At 43.3% G+C, this 19,875-nt stretch overlaps 1 protein-coding gene across 1 annotated transcript in view; it reads right to left on the reverse strand.

Annotated features, from left to right (window-relative positions):
- Window positions 1–395: 395 nt before the first annotated feature.
- Window positions 396–19,875, reverse strand: part of LOC141476604 (zinc finger protein 532-like) — a 39,833-nt gene continuing 20,353 nt past the window's right edge. Inside the window, 7 exon segments of the mRNA XM_074165362.1 lie at window positions 396–1,427; window positions 2,369–2,516; window positions 3,484–3,596; window positions 7,637–7,915; window positions 10,805–10,967; window positions 15,922–16,098; window positions 19,009–19,190. Of these exon segments, the coding sequence (XP_074021463.1) occupies window positions 933–1,427; window positions 2,369–2,516; window positions 3,484–3,596; window positions 7,637–7,915; window positions 10,805–10,967; window positions 15,922–16,098; window positions 19,009–19,190 (1,557 nt within the window). The 3' untranslated portion in view covers window positions 396–932.

The following is a 19,875-nucleotide window of genomic DNA, read 5'->3' on the forward strand; positions in this document are numbered from 1 at the left end:
AGCTGGGACGTACCAACCCCTCTAGCAAGGGAACGCTATTTTCTTTCAATAGCCAGAGATAAAGGAAAATACATAATGCCGTGTACTCACTTCTATATAGAGTTTAATAAATTACATGACAAAAAACATCATCATTATAAACCTAGTCCTCTAATTACATCCTATTTGTTAAATCCAGAGCAGCCCAGCCCTTTTGTAACAATTTGAGCTTTGATCACAAGCACCTGATGGCCTAAAAAAATCACTTCATGATACACAGTGTTGTGCAATTACACTTTTCAAAAGTACTTCATCACTCTAGGGGGTCTGCACCCCTTCTGGTGCTGCCACCTAAAGCCAGCACTGCATTTGACATATGCAGCCGTACTTTTACTTCTTCTTTTTTTTTTTTTTTTAATAATGTATATATTTAAGAGAAAGTTTAAAAGCTTCCTTAGACATTTAGAAGCACAAGTTCTTAGAATTTAAAATCTCCCCTTAGCTGGCCTGCCCTCCCCACTCTCCTCCAACGCTGCCTCCCTCCCGACGCACGTCCATTGGCTAAGCCTTCCCCCAGAAGCATTCAAATAAGACACAGTTTACGAGAACCCAAGGAACTGCCCCCCATTCAGAACTCTGTTTTAAAGAAACTTACTAGAAAAAAAAACAGAAACAAAACCAGAAAAACCCAAATTTTCCACTAGATACCAATACAAACACATAACAAAGAGTATAAAAGTTATTAGTTTAAATATATACAAACTCTTTTCAACTCAAATACTGCTTCAATGGTTTGAGGGCACAGACAACGAGGTGAAGGGCACACTTTTATGCAGAATATATTGCAACAGCCTGACCAGTACTGCTAACACTGTTATACCTTGAGCTTTCTGTAGCAAAAATGTCATTAGTGTTCCAATGTGGAGAGAGATTTCCGCGTCCCAGATGACCCATCACTTTTCGGCTGAACTCATTCTTTTAGACTTAATGAAGGCCATGCCGTGTGTTCTCATGTGGGTGTTTAAGGCCGCTTCAGTTTCAAACGTCTTTGCGCACACTTTGCACCTCCTGTCTGAGGCCGAGCTGTCGGACGACTCCTCCTCCTGGCTGGGTTTGTTCTCCTGCTGGTTATCCTCCCCGGAGCCGTTCTGTTTCGATACCGGCTGGGGCTCCTTCAGCTTGTGCACGATGAAGAGGTGCCTGGAGAGGGACACGTGGGACGTGTAGCAGAGTCCGCACTCCCGGCACTGGTAGGAGGAGCCGTCGGATTTGTGCTGAGGAATGTGTTCGTGAAATTGGAGGAGATTTTCTGTGGTAAAGCCACACACAGCACACTTGTGAACTTTAAAAACATTTATCTTTAGCTTCTTCAGTGGCTGAGTGATTGCACCTCGCGGAGGCCTGAACTCCAGCACGGGCTCTTCCAATTTACGCTTTGGACTAGGAACCTAAAAGTGCCACAAATGGTATATCACGTAAGCAGAAACACACAATTCTTTTCGTAACTATGTGTACCTTGCAAATGTTAAAAAACTTCCCTTTGGTAGATTCCAGTACAATTTTGATAAACACAATACTTGAAATAATACAAGCAAATATATGTTGTACGTGTTGGAAAACTATTAACTGCACGTAAAATTTGTTTTGTCAGCTCTGATAGAGGTGCAGTATCTAATACGCTGTATAAACCTCAATAGATATTTGCCAGCGTAACTGCATCCGAGCACACTCCCCTGTGAGAATTCAGTTGTGCACGGACTGCAGAGCATCAGCCCAGGAACTTTTCAGCACTACCTTCTGGAACTGTGTTTTAATTACTTAATATTATTTCGTGCCTGAGATCTGACTTGACAGATTACCTCCTGGTTGCTAGTAACCAAACTAACATATTGCCAAGGGATGAATCAACATGCACGATTTTTAAAACTAATTAAACTGATCATTTTTTATATTGTCTTTATTCCTCTGACATGAGTATTCCTCGAGAATCCTCTGCATCCCACATAGCTGAGAAATGCTCCGTGATGATTACGAAGACAACGTTTATAGCTGCCATATTTCCAACACTTAAATAACATGACAACATGTTGGGCTGAAAGAGAGTCCTGTAAAGGCCAATAGGACATTTTAAAGAACAGGTGTGTTTGTGTCTCTGCTCTCAGCTCTGGACATGCTGGGTGAAATTCTGGACAGGTGAAATTCTTTATCATATAGAGCCCAGAACATCTAAAAAATGTTGATGATTTCTGAATGTTACAAATCTTTTTTTTTTTCTTTTGGGCTCCACAGAAGATCAGACATTTATGGGATCAAAATACCTGCACCTATTTAAAGACATAAACCCACAAAAATTCACTCTCAGTGACGGAATGAATCTTCTCAGTATTACCTTTGTGTCTTCTTTTACTTCCCTTTCTTCCATATTGGCCGATTCAGTCATTTCTTTCACGTCAGGGTCCTTAATGCCGTGCATCAACTGAATGTGTTTCTCCAACATCAACCGCTTGGTGAAAGTCCGTCTTGAATCCGGGCAGTGCCTACATGAACACAAAGCAGATATGCACAGATTCAAACGCCATGCCTAACAAAAGAATATACAGAAGAATGTAAATAGGACTAGTGAATAAATCCAGCCTAGAGTACAATCTATTAAAGACAGCGACAATGTTTTCCCAATCAATTGCACAGGTATTACCAGAAAATGAGCATAATTACCAAATAAAAGTAGAAATGTTTGAGCAATTTATACTCAGAGCAAATGAGAAGTTCTCTGAAGATAATGGCCAAAATGGTACAAAGTGCGAGTCAGAATAAAACCCGGGAGCACCTGAGTTTGTTTCTGGGACCCTTGGTAACATCACCAAACTGTAGTTCTATTAGACACCGTCCCAAGTTCTCCTTAACTTAAATTCCATTGGGAAAGCAATCGCCTTCCATGTGGGATGAATGCCAGCTCCGAACGACACCTAATTCTGCACTCAAATCCAAATACTGTATCTCCTTGGAACTAGTGATTCCTCCCCAGCTTCCTCTCCAACCTCAAACCGAGCAGCAGCACAAACTCGTCTCTCACACTGTGCTTCGCTCTCCCGCACAGGACCAGCTGCGTCCCCTCTGAACGCTGCAGATCAGAACAGCGGGCTGTATATCTGAAAGACTGTCGAAAACCCAGTTCCCCACTGCAGAACCATCAGCCACACATGCTCTCAGCTCAGTGAACTTTCAGATTTGCCTGCCAAAGCCCCCAAAAGATAGCAGCAGACCTTACGTACCTGCATTCTCAGCAGCCTGCTGGGGTTATGCACACGGGACAGCCTCAGGGGTTTGGGCTGCCCATCTACCTAAATACGTCTGAATGAATGGCACACTGGCTTTCATACACTGGCTTTTATACACACTGGCTTTTTATACAAACTGGCTTTTTTTTTATACAATAGAAATTCAACTAGCAGTGTTTTTTGCTGGTTCATACTCTGTTTTTAAGTAAATAAAAGTAGAACTTACGAGCATGTGTAAACCTTCCTAATGCCTTTGTGCTTGATACGATTGTGACGACATAAACTGTGGGATGAACTGAAAGATTTGTCGCATTGTCGACAAGGATGTTTCTTCATTTGCTTAAAAAAAAAGAAGAAAAATGCATTAATTAAAAAAGCCCAATAAAAGTAGTGCATGTGTTGAACCTTTTAACAAGAAAGAAACATGACGTAACTGCTGCCTGGTACCGTGTCTCCAAGAACACACACTCCTACAGCAGGAGTCAGAGGACATGGGCCTCTTTCAGAGGTGTGTGGCCAGCATGAGCCACGCACACAGTATCACCAGTTGGAAACCGGTGGCACAGACTGTGGATGGAGAGAATTCCTTCCACCAAGGAAGCAGGGAAGAGGAGCAGATTACTTCTGGCTCAGAAAAGGCAGTACGGGGAGAGACTGGCTTTCACTATAACCGTTCCCTTCCCATCACCAGCCTGTGTCTGCCGCTGCTGACTGGGAGATCACCAGTCACCTACCAGGGGGTGAAGAGCACACGGTAGGGACCACAGCAGAACATTACGGACACTGACACACCAACACGGCTCGGAAAAGGCATGAAGAAATGAGAGGAATGGTCCGATGCCAACTTGAGGGCCATCTCGTTGGGGGATTCTGTGAGTTTTATACTACACTTTGTTAGGTGGAAGGAGGAAGAAAAGGAAGCTGAAAAGGATGGAGTGGTCTCCATCCATGTCATTCCAGCTGAACGTGGCTGCAGGAGCTCTAGGATCTGAAGAAATAACATCTCCCAAACTGCAGACTATACAAGCCCCAAGAATGAATGACATGGTCCTGTCCCTTAAATTCCATCAGTCCTAAAACTCACGTCTTATCAACAGGAGTAGTTTCATGCAATCAGCCAAGTGCCGAGAAGGAAAATCAGGTTCCTTGGATTCCTTTTTCCTGCTCTAGCAGAGATCACAGTTTTCCTTCATAGTCTCAGTAACATTCTCTTTCCTGCATTTATTGGGAAACTGAAAAAAACAGATTTTATTCTACTATTCCAACTGAGTTGGAATAGGCCACTGAGCAAAAGACTTGGATCAATGTTTGAAATTGGACCCTTCTTGACTCTTCTGGAGAGTCCATCCAAGACCTGTCCCTGCGTTCCAAGGCACTCAATAGAAAAGATTTTCTTCACAGAATAACACAAAGGGTCACTTATTCTTGCCTTCTGAGGAAGTGACAAATTCCTAAATAATAGAGATGCACAATAATCCATATGGACACTTTAATATGACACGAGTTGTTCTCTAGTGCCTAATATTAATCAATAGTAATAATAATAAAGAATTCTCAATCCTAAACACTCAAGCAATATAGAAATGCTTAAGGAACTGTAATATTTGTGCTCTGAGTGCTGAGCTTTCTGTTGATGTTCATATTCTCTCTAACAGCCACGCTGCCCGGAACAGCTACGGACCAGCCAGTGGAGATCTGCAGCGGTGATGGCACCACTGAAAATTACCATTTTCTGCCAAGTCTGGAGTGATGGGTGGAAGGTCTGTACACGGGAAGAAGCAGAGTCTGGAATGGCTAAAGCGGTCAGAGCGGTTCCAGCGAGATGAGAGACCTTTCGCTACCCAGACCAACATCACATGGAGTGTGGGGGCAGGAAAGAAAAGCTGTTCTGAAAGGTCACTCGGGCAGGTGTGAAGCAGCCCATTAGGGAACACGATACGGTAATTTTATTGGGGCTGGTCAAACAATGCTGTCAGAGGCGCAGCGCTGTTCAGCCTGGACTTCCTCTTCACGTTTAAAGGCCAATTAAAACAAAAGGAAATCAACATATTTCGCTCTTAAATTGTTAAAGGTGAAAACCTTACAGTGCATACACACGGCGCATGGTCATTAATGCTAATGCATTAATCAATACGTCCTGCAGTATGGTTTTGCAGTATGGTTATGACTGCACCGCTCTGGGGAGAATTTATAAAATAAAATGGAATGTGAGGTGATGTTAGGGCTTCTGTGGAGAGCCAGCCCTGCCCCGAGCTGCGGGAACATGCAGGCTCAGCCCAGGTCTCTGCTGAGGCCACTGCACGGTGTGGACACATCCAGCGTTTCCTCAGAAAAGCAGGAGGAGGACGGTGCTTGGTAGGACCCTCCCAGGACACCAGGGGTAACATCCCCGACAGCACACTCCTTCTACATTTGTTGGGAAGATTCCGGAGAGAGACCCAAACAGGATTTTGGATGTTTTAGTTTCTGCAGCAGCAGCCAAACCCAAAAGAACTAAGAAATCAGTTCTGTAATGAGGTGCCGGAAGACCTGTTGTATAGCATCTTGTCTCTACAGGGAGAAAGAGGACGTTCCACTAGATGCCCAGCAAGTCGGAACTGGTAGAGCAATTCCTGCTTAGAAAACATCTGTTCTTTCACAGAAGCACTCTTAAAAGTCCTAGGAATCTCAGCACATGTCTGCCTGGCCAAGCACAGAATACACACGATCCAGTCTCAAGCCAGGAGCCGTACAGAGTTGTCAGAACCACCCTTTGCCTGGGCTAATAACATTTATTATTTTTTTAAAAACAGCAGGTTTAAGATGAGGCGGAGTCACACCGAGGTGGCTCCAAGTTCTCCTACCCTGCAGCTGGCTTACCTCCAACCAGCTCAGGAAGAGGAGACAGACAACGTGAGTCTGTCTATCTGTCTGTGCAGGGATTTCCCAGTCAGGGCTGGAAAGGGAAGAATCTGTCCAAGGAGGCAATACCTCTCTATGAACACCTCTGATGAACCCAGCTAAGAAGGGTTACAGCTCCAGACCTTCACTCTGATCCTGCAAAAGCAGCAATTAGAAGTTTGAAACTAACTATCTTCCATGAGCTATCTGTGAATAGCTCATGAATTGCTTAATCAAGTTTTTAACAAACATTCTCCGTAGATCATTTTAGAGCATATAAAGAACACCTATCACTCTTAAGGTCGCAACGTTCTTAGCACAACAGCTTTAGAGATAAGCACTGTCATTTGAAGGGACAGAGAAACCTCTGGAAATGTGCTATCATTTATTATAGCGTATCAGCATCCTGAAAACTACAGATTTTCACTTGGGATGATTCTTCATAGAATCATAGAATGGGTTGGGTTGGAAGGACCTTAAAGATCATTGAGTTCCAACCCCCCTGCCCTGGGCAGGGACACCTCCGCTAGAGCAGGTTGCTCAAAGCCCCATCCAGCCTGGCCTCGAACACCTCCAGGGGTGGGGCAGCCACATTCTTCTCCACTTAGGCAAAGAAGCCTGTTACCCCTTCCAGCTCTGCTCCTTTTCTGCAGTAGATTAGTTTAATTCCCTGCTTCCCGACTGAGAAAAGAATCGGATTGCTCTCACTAGTGCACAAGGCAGGGCAGGGCCGGCCAGCAGAGGATGCCAGAGCTTGCATCCCAGCATCCCAGCGGTCTCACTCCCAGTTCAGAAGGGTCCAACCAGGACCCGCTTCACCATTGCCTCCTGCCAGGCTTCATAATTCCATGTCACTGGAAAAGCTGTGGGATGCGGTGAGGACATCGAGCTGTCTTTCTGCCGACTTGAGAACACAGCGTTCCCCTATCTCACTTTCAGTGCATTTGAAGTAAACTGTCTCAAATCCAGCCGGTTTAAACACAAAATTCAACTCGGCCGACTTGTTGGCTGAACCTGCAAGTGTGAGATTAGAGCCATGGCTTGACCTCAGAGCGAGCCTGCCTATTTAGAATGAAATGCTGTTTGCCACTCCTTGGGCTGGTGGAACAAGACTCCATTCCCTGAGTCTAACAGTTAACGAATTCTCAAGAGGGAGAGGGAACTGAGAAGGCACAAAGGAAGAAGTAAGAACCTGGATCGGGTTAGATGACTTGGACGAAATACTGGAATACCTCTCACTCTTTCCGTCTTGAAATTCTGGTACTGGATGAACAAGTCTGCAATTAAGTAAGAGCGTGTGGATTTTCTCAGTAGAACTATGTAGAAAATGACAAAAACTAAGCAGCCGAAGAGAGAAAGATGAAACAGATATAAGAACAAAGAAGAATAACGATGGAACTTAAAGGAATCATTTGCACAAACACAACCGAACTTGGGAAGGAATGACTTCATATTTCAGGTTTAGTTCACTTCCTTGTAACTGAGTGTTACTCATTTACCTTTCCATGTTCTTTCCTCATGTGAGAGATGTAGACGTCTCTCTGAGTGAAGAGCCTGTCGCACTCCCAACAGGTCCAGCCAGGATTTGCCACTTTTTTAGGCTCCGCTTTCTTCATGGGAGATGGGGATTTCTTCTCCAACTTTTCTGTTCCGTTGACAGATTTTGCGTCCTCTTTGTTGTGACTGGCTGAGTTCTGAGTTGTGGGTTTAGTACTGAGAGGCAGATTTATCCCCAGGTTTGGTGGCCCCTCAACACTTTTCAGAGTTCCATGCATAGACTACAATAAAAGAGAAAAAAAAAGTACAAAACTAACATAGACGTATACAGTTGTATTGACAAAACATAAAGACCCTCTGAATCAAAAGTCTTCAGTTACTCCTTTGTCATACTATTGTCAGATCACATTCTTAACTTAAAGCAACACGACTGAGCAAAGGCAAGGCCTAGCATAAAGAGAAACCAGTAACAGCACTAACAGACACCATCCAGAGCTACAGAGAAGTGTTCTTCAGTGGCTAGACATTTTCACCAAAAAAAAGGAGAGTTTTTAGGTTAAGTTTAAATTGCTGTTTTATAGGGAAGAAAAAAGGGCTCAAGAGGCACTTTATGTTAAGTTTAATTACTTGCTTTACTTACCTAACATTAGCTGAGTATCCTCATTTCAAACTATGGGACTAGAGATTTCAAGGAGGAAAGGTTTTTACTGACAAATTTTGACTTGGCACATTGGTAAGTAAGACAGGAAAAGGCAACTGTGGAACGATCAGGCAACTGTATTGTTTAGGACACATTAATGTTTTATGTTGAGGCTGAGTTAAGCCCTGTCTTACCCCGAGCTCAGGTTATGACACCCTGACATCAGGCTCTGTCGCTAACAGTCCTTAGAGGCAGCATTGTGCAGGGCTGGTGGGGTCCCCGCACCAGGGGACAGCTGAGAGGTGCCCACCAAGCTGTTCTCAAGCACCCCGCAGCTCTCAGGTAGCGATGCCTCCTCACTGATTCATTTCTAGACTTTAGGTAAACTACCAGTAAGAAGGAAGAACTCTTCCACCCCCTCCTTCCCCAGTGCCTGCAGCCCGTGTCACAGGCTGGTGGTACCTGAGCCTACCACAAAGGTGACCGGTTGAGGAAGACCTGGCCTTCAGCCGTGTCGGAGTTCTCTATGTGAAGGTGGACACACCAGGAATGAGTCAGCGGGCTCTGGGCCAGCAAAGGTGCCTGCAGCCCAGACGCAACACGCTGATGACCAGGGATCCCGCTCTCAAGGGTTCCTTCGCACCTACAAGACTAGCCATCCCAAATGTGACTACTCTTCCTATGGGTAAACTCAGAAACAAAACCCCACTCAGTACATCCTCCGCTCCGAGAATGTAAGAATACAACTCTGATACTCCACTACGATACTTCATTACGAAGTTCCTTCGTAAATCCCGTGGCTTTTGGGACTACACACTGCCTCTACAGCAAGTATCAGCCTCAGCTGTAGAACGTGCTCTTCTATTTAACAACTTTTAAAAGAAAAGCCAGTAATTTAAAAAACTAAAATGTTATTAAAATTCAAAGCACACAGGCCTGGCTCTACGAACGAACTGAAGCTGTGCAGTAGAGGAGGGGGCTGCCTTTTAGGCAGGACGAGAGCCACAGGGAAACGAGACATATATTTTGCCAAGAAGCAGCATTCACATCTGCAGGAATTATTCTAGGTTATTTTTTGTAGCTTTAAATAACCTCCTTCTGAGCTTCTCTCTATCCTTTTCTGTTCTGTTTTCAGCCAGGGCTTCTCTGCCTTGATGGCTGATGTCTAGCCACACCAAACAATTACTTCTTGTGTTGAGCTCTGCCCTTGTCTGGCACTCATCCTCTCCCCGAGTCCTTTCTGTGTTTATCTGTACCCTGTCACTGTTTTTTTTTTCATTTCCCCTTAACTGAAGTCAACTTTGTACTTGTCTGCTGCTGTCCCTACTACTATACACACATCTGAAAGGTAAAAGCACGAGCAATTCTGAATAAAAGCAGTAATACTGTTACCGCACATGTAATTTCTCAAAAACGTCTGACTCATTTATAGGGAAACATGGTAAAAAAATACTAGCTGAAAGTACAAATACTGGCTTGGAACACTAAAGCCAAAAGAGGACCATTTAAGGTATCTGGCATAAATGCGAGATGATTCTTATAGTAAACAAGAACCAGTTCAGAAATATTTCTGAATGTTTTAAGATTGGCTTTAAGACCAATTGTTTTTTCAAGACTTGTGAGCTCGGTTTCAACACACCTTCACAGTTGAGACTGAAATGCAGAATGATGGTGTTAGCCGACAAGAAAGCTGTCTGGTTTTCCACTGCTCTATACAAATTTTACTAAGCCTTATGTGTCTCTGCCCGAATTAAGTGCTACCATCCTGGACCGAGACGCTTTGCAATGCTGTAAATAACTTCAACTGGTACCAGGCTCTGGATCTTGTTAATAAGGCATAAGAAATTTCAGCACTGCTGACAGCTTTGGTACATGTAACACAAAGTAACGCAGCATATTTAAAACACACAGCTAACGAATTATAACCAGGGGACGGCTGATTCTTAATTTGCAAGGGTTTGCAAGGATGACAGTGAATCTTCTTCAGTTATACGGGCCTTTCTGACAAAATCCACCTGGAGTTTTTTTTCAAAGCTTGTATGTGTTCATGTTTGTATGCAAACACACACAAATAACCTCTATGTCTATTCAAGAAACATACTTGTTCCTAACGGTCAATTCTGAACATCAAAGGTTTGGTTTTATAACGTGCTCAGCATTCTTGGCCCCTAATACTGGAATAAGACTTAGAAGACTGTAAATAAGGCTCAACACTTATTAGGACTGGACTAACTTCCTTCACTATAGCCGTTATTGTTTTGATAAAATGACCTATGGAATGCAGTGCACTGAGATATTCCTCGTACACCAAACCCCAATGTTCATAGAGAAAAACCCAGTTAGAGATTACATCACAGATACACATAACATTTTAACATTTGAGAACATTATTGACGGATTATTTTTCTGGAATAATTAACCTCTCTCTCAGCAGTCGCCTTGTTCTGTGCCTTTTTACAGTACTTTCTCATAGCATACATTGCACGACACATGGTATCTAGGAAGGAAACAAGAGAAGATGCCTACACACCTTGATATGATCCATCATAAGCTGTTTCTGTGCATATAGGAGAGAACAGTCTGGACACTTGAAAACAGACACCTTCTGGTTTTCAATGTGCTGATCAAAGTGGCGATAGAGCAAAGGTTGTAGAGTAAACACAGTGTCACACATAGAGCATTTATATATTATTCTAAAAACAGAAGTACAATAAATAATGTCAGTCATGTTGATGATCTATTTGCAAGAATCATGATGTTAACTTTTTTTCTCAGCAGAGATAAGATCTGACACGTTTAAGCAATCATTTCACACTGCCTGGAACAAGTTAAAATTAAACTAATTCAAAATATCCTCCAATTTCAAATATGGGAGCAGTAGAAAAAAACAGAAGAACGGGAAACAAAAATCATTAAAAAGTGCAAACAAGGAGCCAGAAAACAGCAGCATATGCCAGTCATGTATATAATACACCAACATCTGCTCAGGATACTCTGACAGTCACATCTCTTCAGTCTCTGACCTCACGTTATAACTAAAGGACAATATACCTGTTCCAGGCTGCAAAGGCAACACGTTTTAAGGGAGTGATTGATTCCACCATAATAGGTAACATATTTCAAGACAAATTTCTTTTTGGCGATGTATATGGTTTGAAGCTCCTGACTGCCAGGCCTGGACTCTGTTAATGCTCTGAGGCTGAAACTTCACAGGATGGCGTTTCCCTTTTTGCAGTTATAAGCCTTTAAGAATCTGTCTATTGAATCAACGTAGGGAAACAGATATACTAATTAACAAAGAACTAGGTGAGTACCGGACACTAAAAGCATAGTTGCTGAAAATGAATATGACAGCCAAAATCCTGTATCACAAAATCCTAAGCACATTATTAAACAACCTGAAAATAGTTGTATTTTTACCAGATCCTTGTCAAATATCCATCCAACAGACAAAAACCACAGGGAAACATAACCCTCTGACCTAAATGCTGCAGCAACTGCCACCTGACAATAGTTTGAAGCTGGTTTCATTTTGCTGATGATTTTAGAATGAAAAGTATAGTTTCAACTGCATTCTAGGTATTTACTTGATAGTTTGCTCGTCGCTTTTTGCTTATCTGAATGTTTGATTGTATTAAGAATGATTTCCCTGACAACTAAAGGTGAATAACAAGATCAGCTTTTCAAACTGCAACCTGCGAACATGCCTGGTTATAACTAGTAAATAATTCTATTCTTTCAGAAACCTCACACTTTTTCTTAACTTGGAAAACGAATGAAAACGAAATGACACGTGAAAGAGAAGTAACAAAGAAATCTGCCACAATGATGGGAGGAGAGGGCAGTGTAACCCATCAGCGGTGGCGGTGCTGCAGAACACATTCAGCTCATGTAAAGGAAACCCCAACCAGGCGCTTCCCCTGCGAAAGCCCAACTCCTAATCCCACCCATTCCAGGCTCAGCTCTCTCCTCAAGAATGACTTTCCATTAAAAAACCCAACACAACAAACCCTGCTTGTTGGAATGCTGAACTTTCTCATTATCCACATAAATGTTCCCAGTCCCTTCTATATCCCTCTGAGCAACTCCCATCAACAGCACGTTGTTCACGAGCTCTAAAGACCACTCTGTGCTGTGTCTGGAGATGACAAGGACCGGGATGTCGCTCCGATCTCCAAGCCATTCAGTCAGTCCAAATATTGGAAATAATGAAAAACAGTACACTTAATCATATTAACTACGGAAAGTACTATTTCTGTGGTGTATCAAGTGGTCCCAGCCTGTCAGATATGCGAAGATCAATCTGTTACTGACACTGCATCCTCTGACGACCACGCGCCACTGCACCCACTGCTTTATCCTCCGTGGTGGAACCAGACAGTGATCTCTGCTGGAATGACTTCAGGTCTGCAGTGTATGAATTTATCATCACAGGGTTATGTAATTTAATCAAATAAACTACGTTCTACTATATGCTTCAGATTCTTACTGTATCTAGAGTACGGAACAGCAGACCACAGAATGCTGAGGTGGCACCAAACTAGGCATGGAACGCACACTTCTTCACTTTTCAAAAATCCCATTACAAATTCACTATTATCTTAGAATAAATACAGACATGAAAGATGTTTAGTGTTTTGAAAGCTTCTGTACCAGACTATGGTATTTCTTCTTCCCATGATTTTTTTCTCTAAAAAAATGGTACTTGTGGAATAATACACCTTGTACCAATAGTACAGTACATATCCATAATTTGTCTTGATAAGCAAGAACTTTTCTAATATCCTAAAAGAGCTCAGCCATGAAAAATCTCTTAGTGCTGTTCCTATGAAGTTACACTGCTTACTGAAAAAAGAAAATCACATATAAGCTTTGGTTTCCCATAAAACCCAGGCAGCGTCTCTGCGAAGCTCTCTCCCGCAGCACACCTACGCTGAACGACAGGACAGCCATCCATTTCTCTGTGTTAAAATAATCTCATTTCATCCCACTGAGAGTCACTGCACAGAAACTTCATTTTTCATGCCCGAAATAGTTTCCTGTAGCTGTTGCAATGTAATTGCAAATCACAGGGTTTCAGTAACTGCCAGAGGCATTTACAAATAAAACCCAGTTCCCATAAACAGCGAAGCGTGATCAGGGCAGAGCCCCTCGGGACGGGACCGTCCCCAGCCTGCCTTTGGGACAGCCCGAGGTGCTGGCACGGTGGGACGTGTGTCGGGCTGCACCTCTGCAATGGCCAGAGGAACATCTGGATCCTGGCCCCACAACATCTGCCATCAGGGAGCTTCGAGACTCACGGTCAAGGGTCAGACGCCTTTGACACACTCAATGAGAATCAACAGCTTCACTCTCCAAACACGGGCGGCTACTGTACCCTTCACTTCTGCTAAAATTTTTACTTCAGAAGAACAAAAATTTAACTGAGCTTATGTGGTGGTATCTATAGTGTCATCCGACTATTACGTCCCTTCTTTCCAATAACGAAGCTGTTAAGCTTCCAAATGAAGGCCAGTCACCCGCAATGGAGATGCCAGTCAATACAATACAGTAAACCAGTAGCAGCAGATTGGTCAAACGTGAATGTATTTCCTCAAATACAACAGCCCATGTCAGCTCTGCTCTGTGCTGGTCAGGCCACAGCTGGACCACTGTGTCCAGTTCTGGTTCCCACAACTCAAGAAAGACATGGACAGACTGGAGAGGGTCCAAAGGAGGGCCACCAAGATGATCGAGGGCTGAATAACCTGCCCCACGAGAAAAGACTGAAGGAGTTGGGTCTCTTCTCCCTGGAGAAGGCTCAGGGGAACCTCATCACGGTGCTCCAGTACTTAAAGGGTGGCTACAAAGAGGACAGAGGGTCCCTCCTCACAAGGAGCCACATGGAGAAGACAAGGGGCAATGGGTACAAGTTGCACCAGGAGAGGTCTCGATACAAGAAAGACATTTTTTACAGTGAGAACAATCACTCACTGGAACAGTCTCTCCAGGGACGTGGTGAGTCCCCATCGCTGGAGGCCCTCAAGACGGGGCTGGACAGCGTGTTAGACCATCTCATCTTGGCTCCCCTTCCCACCAACGGCTGGACCTGATGATCTTCTGAGGTCACTTCCAACCCGGGCTGCTCTGTGACTTTAACACAGAACATTACAGCAGATAAACCAGAACTTGAGCAAAGTTACAAACATCTGATGTCAACTTGACCAAGATGTGTGACAAATATCCTCAGAAACTAACTAATTAAAACACAAACATTTCCTTTTTAAATTGCTGCCGAGTAGCAGAAATACATGCAGCTAATTCTGAGGAAAACCACAGGTCCTGAGAGCTTGAAACAGACCTTATTAAATGGTGAAAGAGCAGTCAATTGGTGGCAACACTGTACCACCCACAGGCGCTTGGGGAACGGAAGCAAAGAATTGCAAACACTGCGAAGACTGGAAAAATCCTACTCGTCACCCTGCATGTACTTACGACAGCATCCTGATTAAAACCGGCAAATTTAAAGAATATAGCCCTTCTTAAGAGCAGCACTCAGCTACGAATTCTACCACGTATTACAATAGTACCGCATAAAAATTTATGTTAGTCTTTTTATAATCAAAATGAATTCATAAAAGAATACAATTATAAGCACATCTATATGGAAAGAAAACTAATGCAAAATACTTAATTCACGAAGTTGGTCAGAAACAGTTCAGCAGATCCAAGCACAGTTCAAGAAATCTGTGCTTTTCACAGGTGGAGTATCTGACACAAATGGTGATCTCAACCTTTCAGTTTCTCTAATGAAACTTAGGGGAATCTGAAACAAGTTTTAGATTAAATGTCGGTATTTCAAAGCCTCTCATCGAAGATACCATCCTGAATTAAAACAAGGTACCATTTCTCGCTGGGTGGGAAAACGCTCACCACTCCCAAGCCTGCGGTTTCATGAAGAATAATGCAGCAGACAGAAAAAGGAGAAGTCATCCTGCAGGAAAGGCACCGCTGGACAAGCAGGTGGCTGTGACCCACAGACCAGGGTACTATGGGTGGCTGTAGTCTGCGAGAACGGCCCGGGGTCAGCCCGAGAGGACACTGCCACTTCCAACACCACCTCCCAGAAGCAGCACCTCACCCAGCTCAACTGGCGATGCTGAGAAAACAGATATTCCCAGTTCACCCAGATGACTGTCTGTGAGCATGTAACAGAAAAAAAACCAAAACCAACTTTTTCCCACCTTTTCAACCAGACGTTACGAAAATCACTGCCTTATAAGCCCTGATGAGCCTTAGCTGTTCCAAAACCCCATTATCTTAACTCACAGTAAAAACGCAGATGAGCTGAGCAAATTAAAAGATAAGGAGCAAGACACTACCTGCCTGTCCGAATCACTTTGGCAATTACTGTACCACTCTCCTGTAGCGCACAGTGTTTGAAGAACTGATGTTGCTGTGTTCTTGGAAATTTAACCTCTGCCAAATAAACTGCCAGCTAAAAACTCATGGCATTAAAAACATGGCATGAACTCCCCACGTTACCGACAGGGTGACAAACTGCTGGCTGTACAGCAGGTGATGTCTAAGATGACAAGCAGAGGAGAGAAGGCAATCTCACACGTTACCCAGAGGCAGGAAGCGCAGCAGCGGAGGAGTTTTGCTTACTTTGGTTCGCCTATCTTGATGCCGGGGTGCTGGGTGTAGGCGTGGGAGTGGGTGCTGGGAGCGGACTTAAACGCCATGGGACAGATGGGACACTTGTAAAAGACTTCACAGTGAGAGCCCTGGATGTGAGACTTGAGGGCGGCCACGTCCGAGTACACCACGTTGCAGTGCACGCAGCTGCAAAAGAGCAGAGAAGGGTCAGTCCAGCCCAGCTCGAAGCGGTACCCAAAGACACAGAATAAACGCTTTCAAGCACGTGGGAGAGATAAATGTACATACACACAACCTGATTAAACTACCTCATTCTGTCAATTTAAACAACTTGGTAAGAATCAACATAAACAGAGATTTGAGTAGCAGAAAGTAAGAAAAAAGAAATTTCCCAAATTTAATTTGAAAATCTAAGAGATATGAAGTCAGAACATGTTTTTACAGCATTACAACAAAACAGATAGATGGGTCGACAGAGGAATATTCTATTGATTGTAAAAAGAATCCTTAAATCCTCTGAAATTTGTAAAGAGATTTTACAAAAGGCATTTTTATCACATGCAGTGGATTGTAAAAGGTACGCCACAGCCATCTAGAAACTACCACCAAAAAAATGGAAACCCAGTAAGGAAAACATTTCCACCGTTTCCCTTGCTTAGATTTAATGAAGACAAACTGGTAATGATTTTCTGTACATGGAATCAAATCAGTGCTTGGATTTAAAACCAAAAAAAAAAGTGATTTAAACTCAGGACAACTAAACCGAACCTCTACAATCAGATCAATCTATCAGATTGGAATTCTGAAAATAGTTTTCAAAAACATACTTCTGCTGTGTCGAAAATTTGTGACCTTTCCGCATCTATTCTAAAATGAAATGATTAAAAAAATCAAGTTAATATTATTACATAAGAATTTCTATACACAACGGTCCCTTACAGCGCCGTACATCTCCAGTACTAAATGCTACCAAACAAGCCCAAGAACACACTGCAATAAGCAATTACAAAACAACCCGTCAAATGAACAAACTTCTTACTGACCAGTGTTTAAGAGTTTTACAATTTAAATGTAGAAGGCCTCTATCCTTCCAAAATTTTAATTTTGGCATCTATCATGGTAGGGTGATTATTGTCATATAAACATCAAATAATTTTTGACACTGTTTTAGGGCCATGATGCCAGCAATAAAGCAGGAAATACAGTTATACATTGCATTCAAGAATCCCCTTTTCCTTTTAAAATGTGTCATCTTTGAATTTTATGAAATGTCACCCTTTCTTTTCCGAGCACTTAATTTACATTCTTAATACTATTAATCAAGTTTGTATCTATCTAGTCTCCACTTACCAATACATTTTCTGAAGGAAACAGTCCTTTTTGGGTCCGTTAAGATAATTCCCCGTTTACAGAGATGAGTGTTTCTGCGCAGCGGTACAGAGCCCGACCCTCTCATTGACAGACCTACCCCGCGGTGTCACCTCAGGAGAGCAGGGTGCCACCTCTTGCCTCCCTGTCCCATCCCACCTGCCTTTAGTCTCTAGCAATGCGACAAAATAAACGATCCTCAGCATCCACCACTATATTAAAACAGCTCCTAAGGATCGAGTCTTCCTTCCTCGGACTGCTGGAACTGCTGCTTGTTTGCAACTCGGACGGATGCAGTTAAACTTAAGGTTGAGATTTTCAGCGGATTCGGTTCAGACAACCAGCCTAACTCACTGACACCAAACTGAACTCCCTCACAGAGGACCTTTGGAAGGGCAGGTCATGCTGTTCCTTGAGCAAACGCGCCGTGGTGACCAGGAGATGCTGAGGAGACCAAGAAGGGAGACATTAACTCTCCAGATACGGCTTTTCTTTGCAGAGCTATTTGTGTTTTAGCCTCACCATATACAGAAATTTTGACTTGGGGTGACGTGAGATGTTTATGACACACCTTGAAAAGTTTAGTAACTTTAGTTTAGATTCACAGTGAAGGATTTGTGAGTCTTCTGGTGTTACTGGTGCGGGCTGGGAGTCCCTGTAGATGGTTCTAGCTGTGTCCAAACTCCAGAGGCACAGACTAGAGGCAAGGGAAGGAGCGTGGAGGTAGCAGATGTGAGAAATTTAGGAGCAGACAGACTGACTACGGCTTGGGAGGGAAGAACAGAGAACAACCCAAAGAGCTGTGAGCTGTGCCAGGCTGTGGGTTCAGTCTGGGAACAGCCGGCTGGATGCAGCAAAAGTGCTTTCTTCTCCTCCTGGCAGATGTCACAGCTGCCCTAGTGAACGCGGTGGCACCTGAAGAGGGAAGAAGCTGCCTGCTGGTGAGACGCTACATGGCCCTTCTCCAGCCAGGGAGGGTGGAGCAGAGACGTCTCAGGGCTGCGGAGCAAAGCTGGGCTCTTCTCACCTCTCCCTGTGCCGCCTGCCACTCGCTGCCAGCGACACTCTAACACAGAACAGGTTTTCAAGACTTTCAAAACTTAACATTCCTGTGAGATGCCTCTGATCCCCATTTTCTCAGTGAGCTGCCATTAACAGGGAAACAGAAGAATAAAAGGGAAACTGAAGACTAACAAAGAAGAACCAAAAGATCAGGCTGATTGAATGAGAAAGGTAATTTTCAAGTACTGTAAAGCTGAGAAATCTTGAATTGCAAAGAGAGCAGCCAGGCAGGTGCAGTACACCCATCAGCATCTCCACAATGAATTCCAGCAGTAAATACCCAAAATGACTGTTCTACCAGAGAGAACAATCTCAAATTCCATGTTTTGAGAAAACTCTGAAGGTTTTTTCTAAGAACCTGAAATTAAGGTCTAGAGAATTCAGATTATTTTCTTATAAACTGTGAAGTCCTGAATCTGACATTTTATGGCTGGATGAGATAAGCCAATATTCTGATTTAATAATGTACAAAAGCAGATGCCCAAAACAGAGCAGAATCCCAATGTGGTATTTATTCCAAAATTTGTAGTACTAATAGCATTGTTGCCGTGACAACCTTGCACCCATGAAGCTGTATTCTACAAACAATGCCTATGAAAATGCACAATTACATTTAAAAGCATAAATTATACATGAATCGACAACAGAAGTAATGATTATACTGACCGAAAGCCAACTCTTCGGGTATAATGCAGGCAGTTCTTAGTGACATGGGTCTGGAAGTGGACAGATCTGCAGATGGCTCCGCACTCGGGACAGGTGTATGGAGATTTATGCTGATGAATTCTCTGGTGTGATGCAAAGCTGCACTGGTTGGGGAGCAGCATCTGGCAGATATTGCATGTCTTCTAAACGATAAACCAAAATAGATGAAACAAAAGGTTGGGTTCAGCTCTACATACCGCGTCAAGCACTGCAATATATCAATGAAAGGTTACACATTTCGACTGGTGGGAACCCGGAGGAGCAGCGGGCACTGCCTGTGTACCCTGCCGGCACGCCTGGTGGGACAGAGCTGGCAGATACCGGCCACCTTGGCACAACAGAGCCCTTTCAGATGCCACTCACCACCGGGGGGCATGTCGGCTTGTATAAATTTCACTGAGGTGCCTCACAAGGTCACCTTCACAGGGCACAACCTGAGAATCAAACTGTACGGTTTTAACTCAGCGCATCACAGAAAGTAAAAAAATCAAATCAAACCCACCAACTTGACTATCTGCGCTTTCTTTGCTCCTTGCTCCTGATGAATTCTAAGGGTAATATCCGTAATATCAATAAAATGGAATATTATCAGGCAAAAAGTTTGCTGGTAATTTCAAAATATATTTCCTGGGCTAGCATACAGCACCTGCATTACATCGACATACTGTGCATCTGAGCAAAAACTAGACATATAGACAATGTTTACAAAACTTTTCTTTGCAGGGCAATCTTTCTACACGCAGGAGTAACTTACTAAGCTAATGCTTTTCTTGTAATTTGTTACATAAAAATGATTAAAAAAAATATTCTTAAACTACATGTTGACTA

The sequence above is a fragment of the Numenius arquata genome, chromosome W (genome assembly GCF_964106895.1).
Source record: "Numenius arquata chromosome W, bNumArq3.hap1.1, whole genome shotgun sequence".
Taxonomy (NCBI): Eukaryota; Metazoa; Chordata; class Aves; order Charadriiformes; family Scolopacidae; genus Numenius; species Numenius arquata.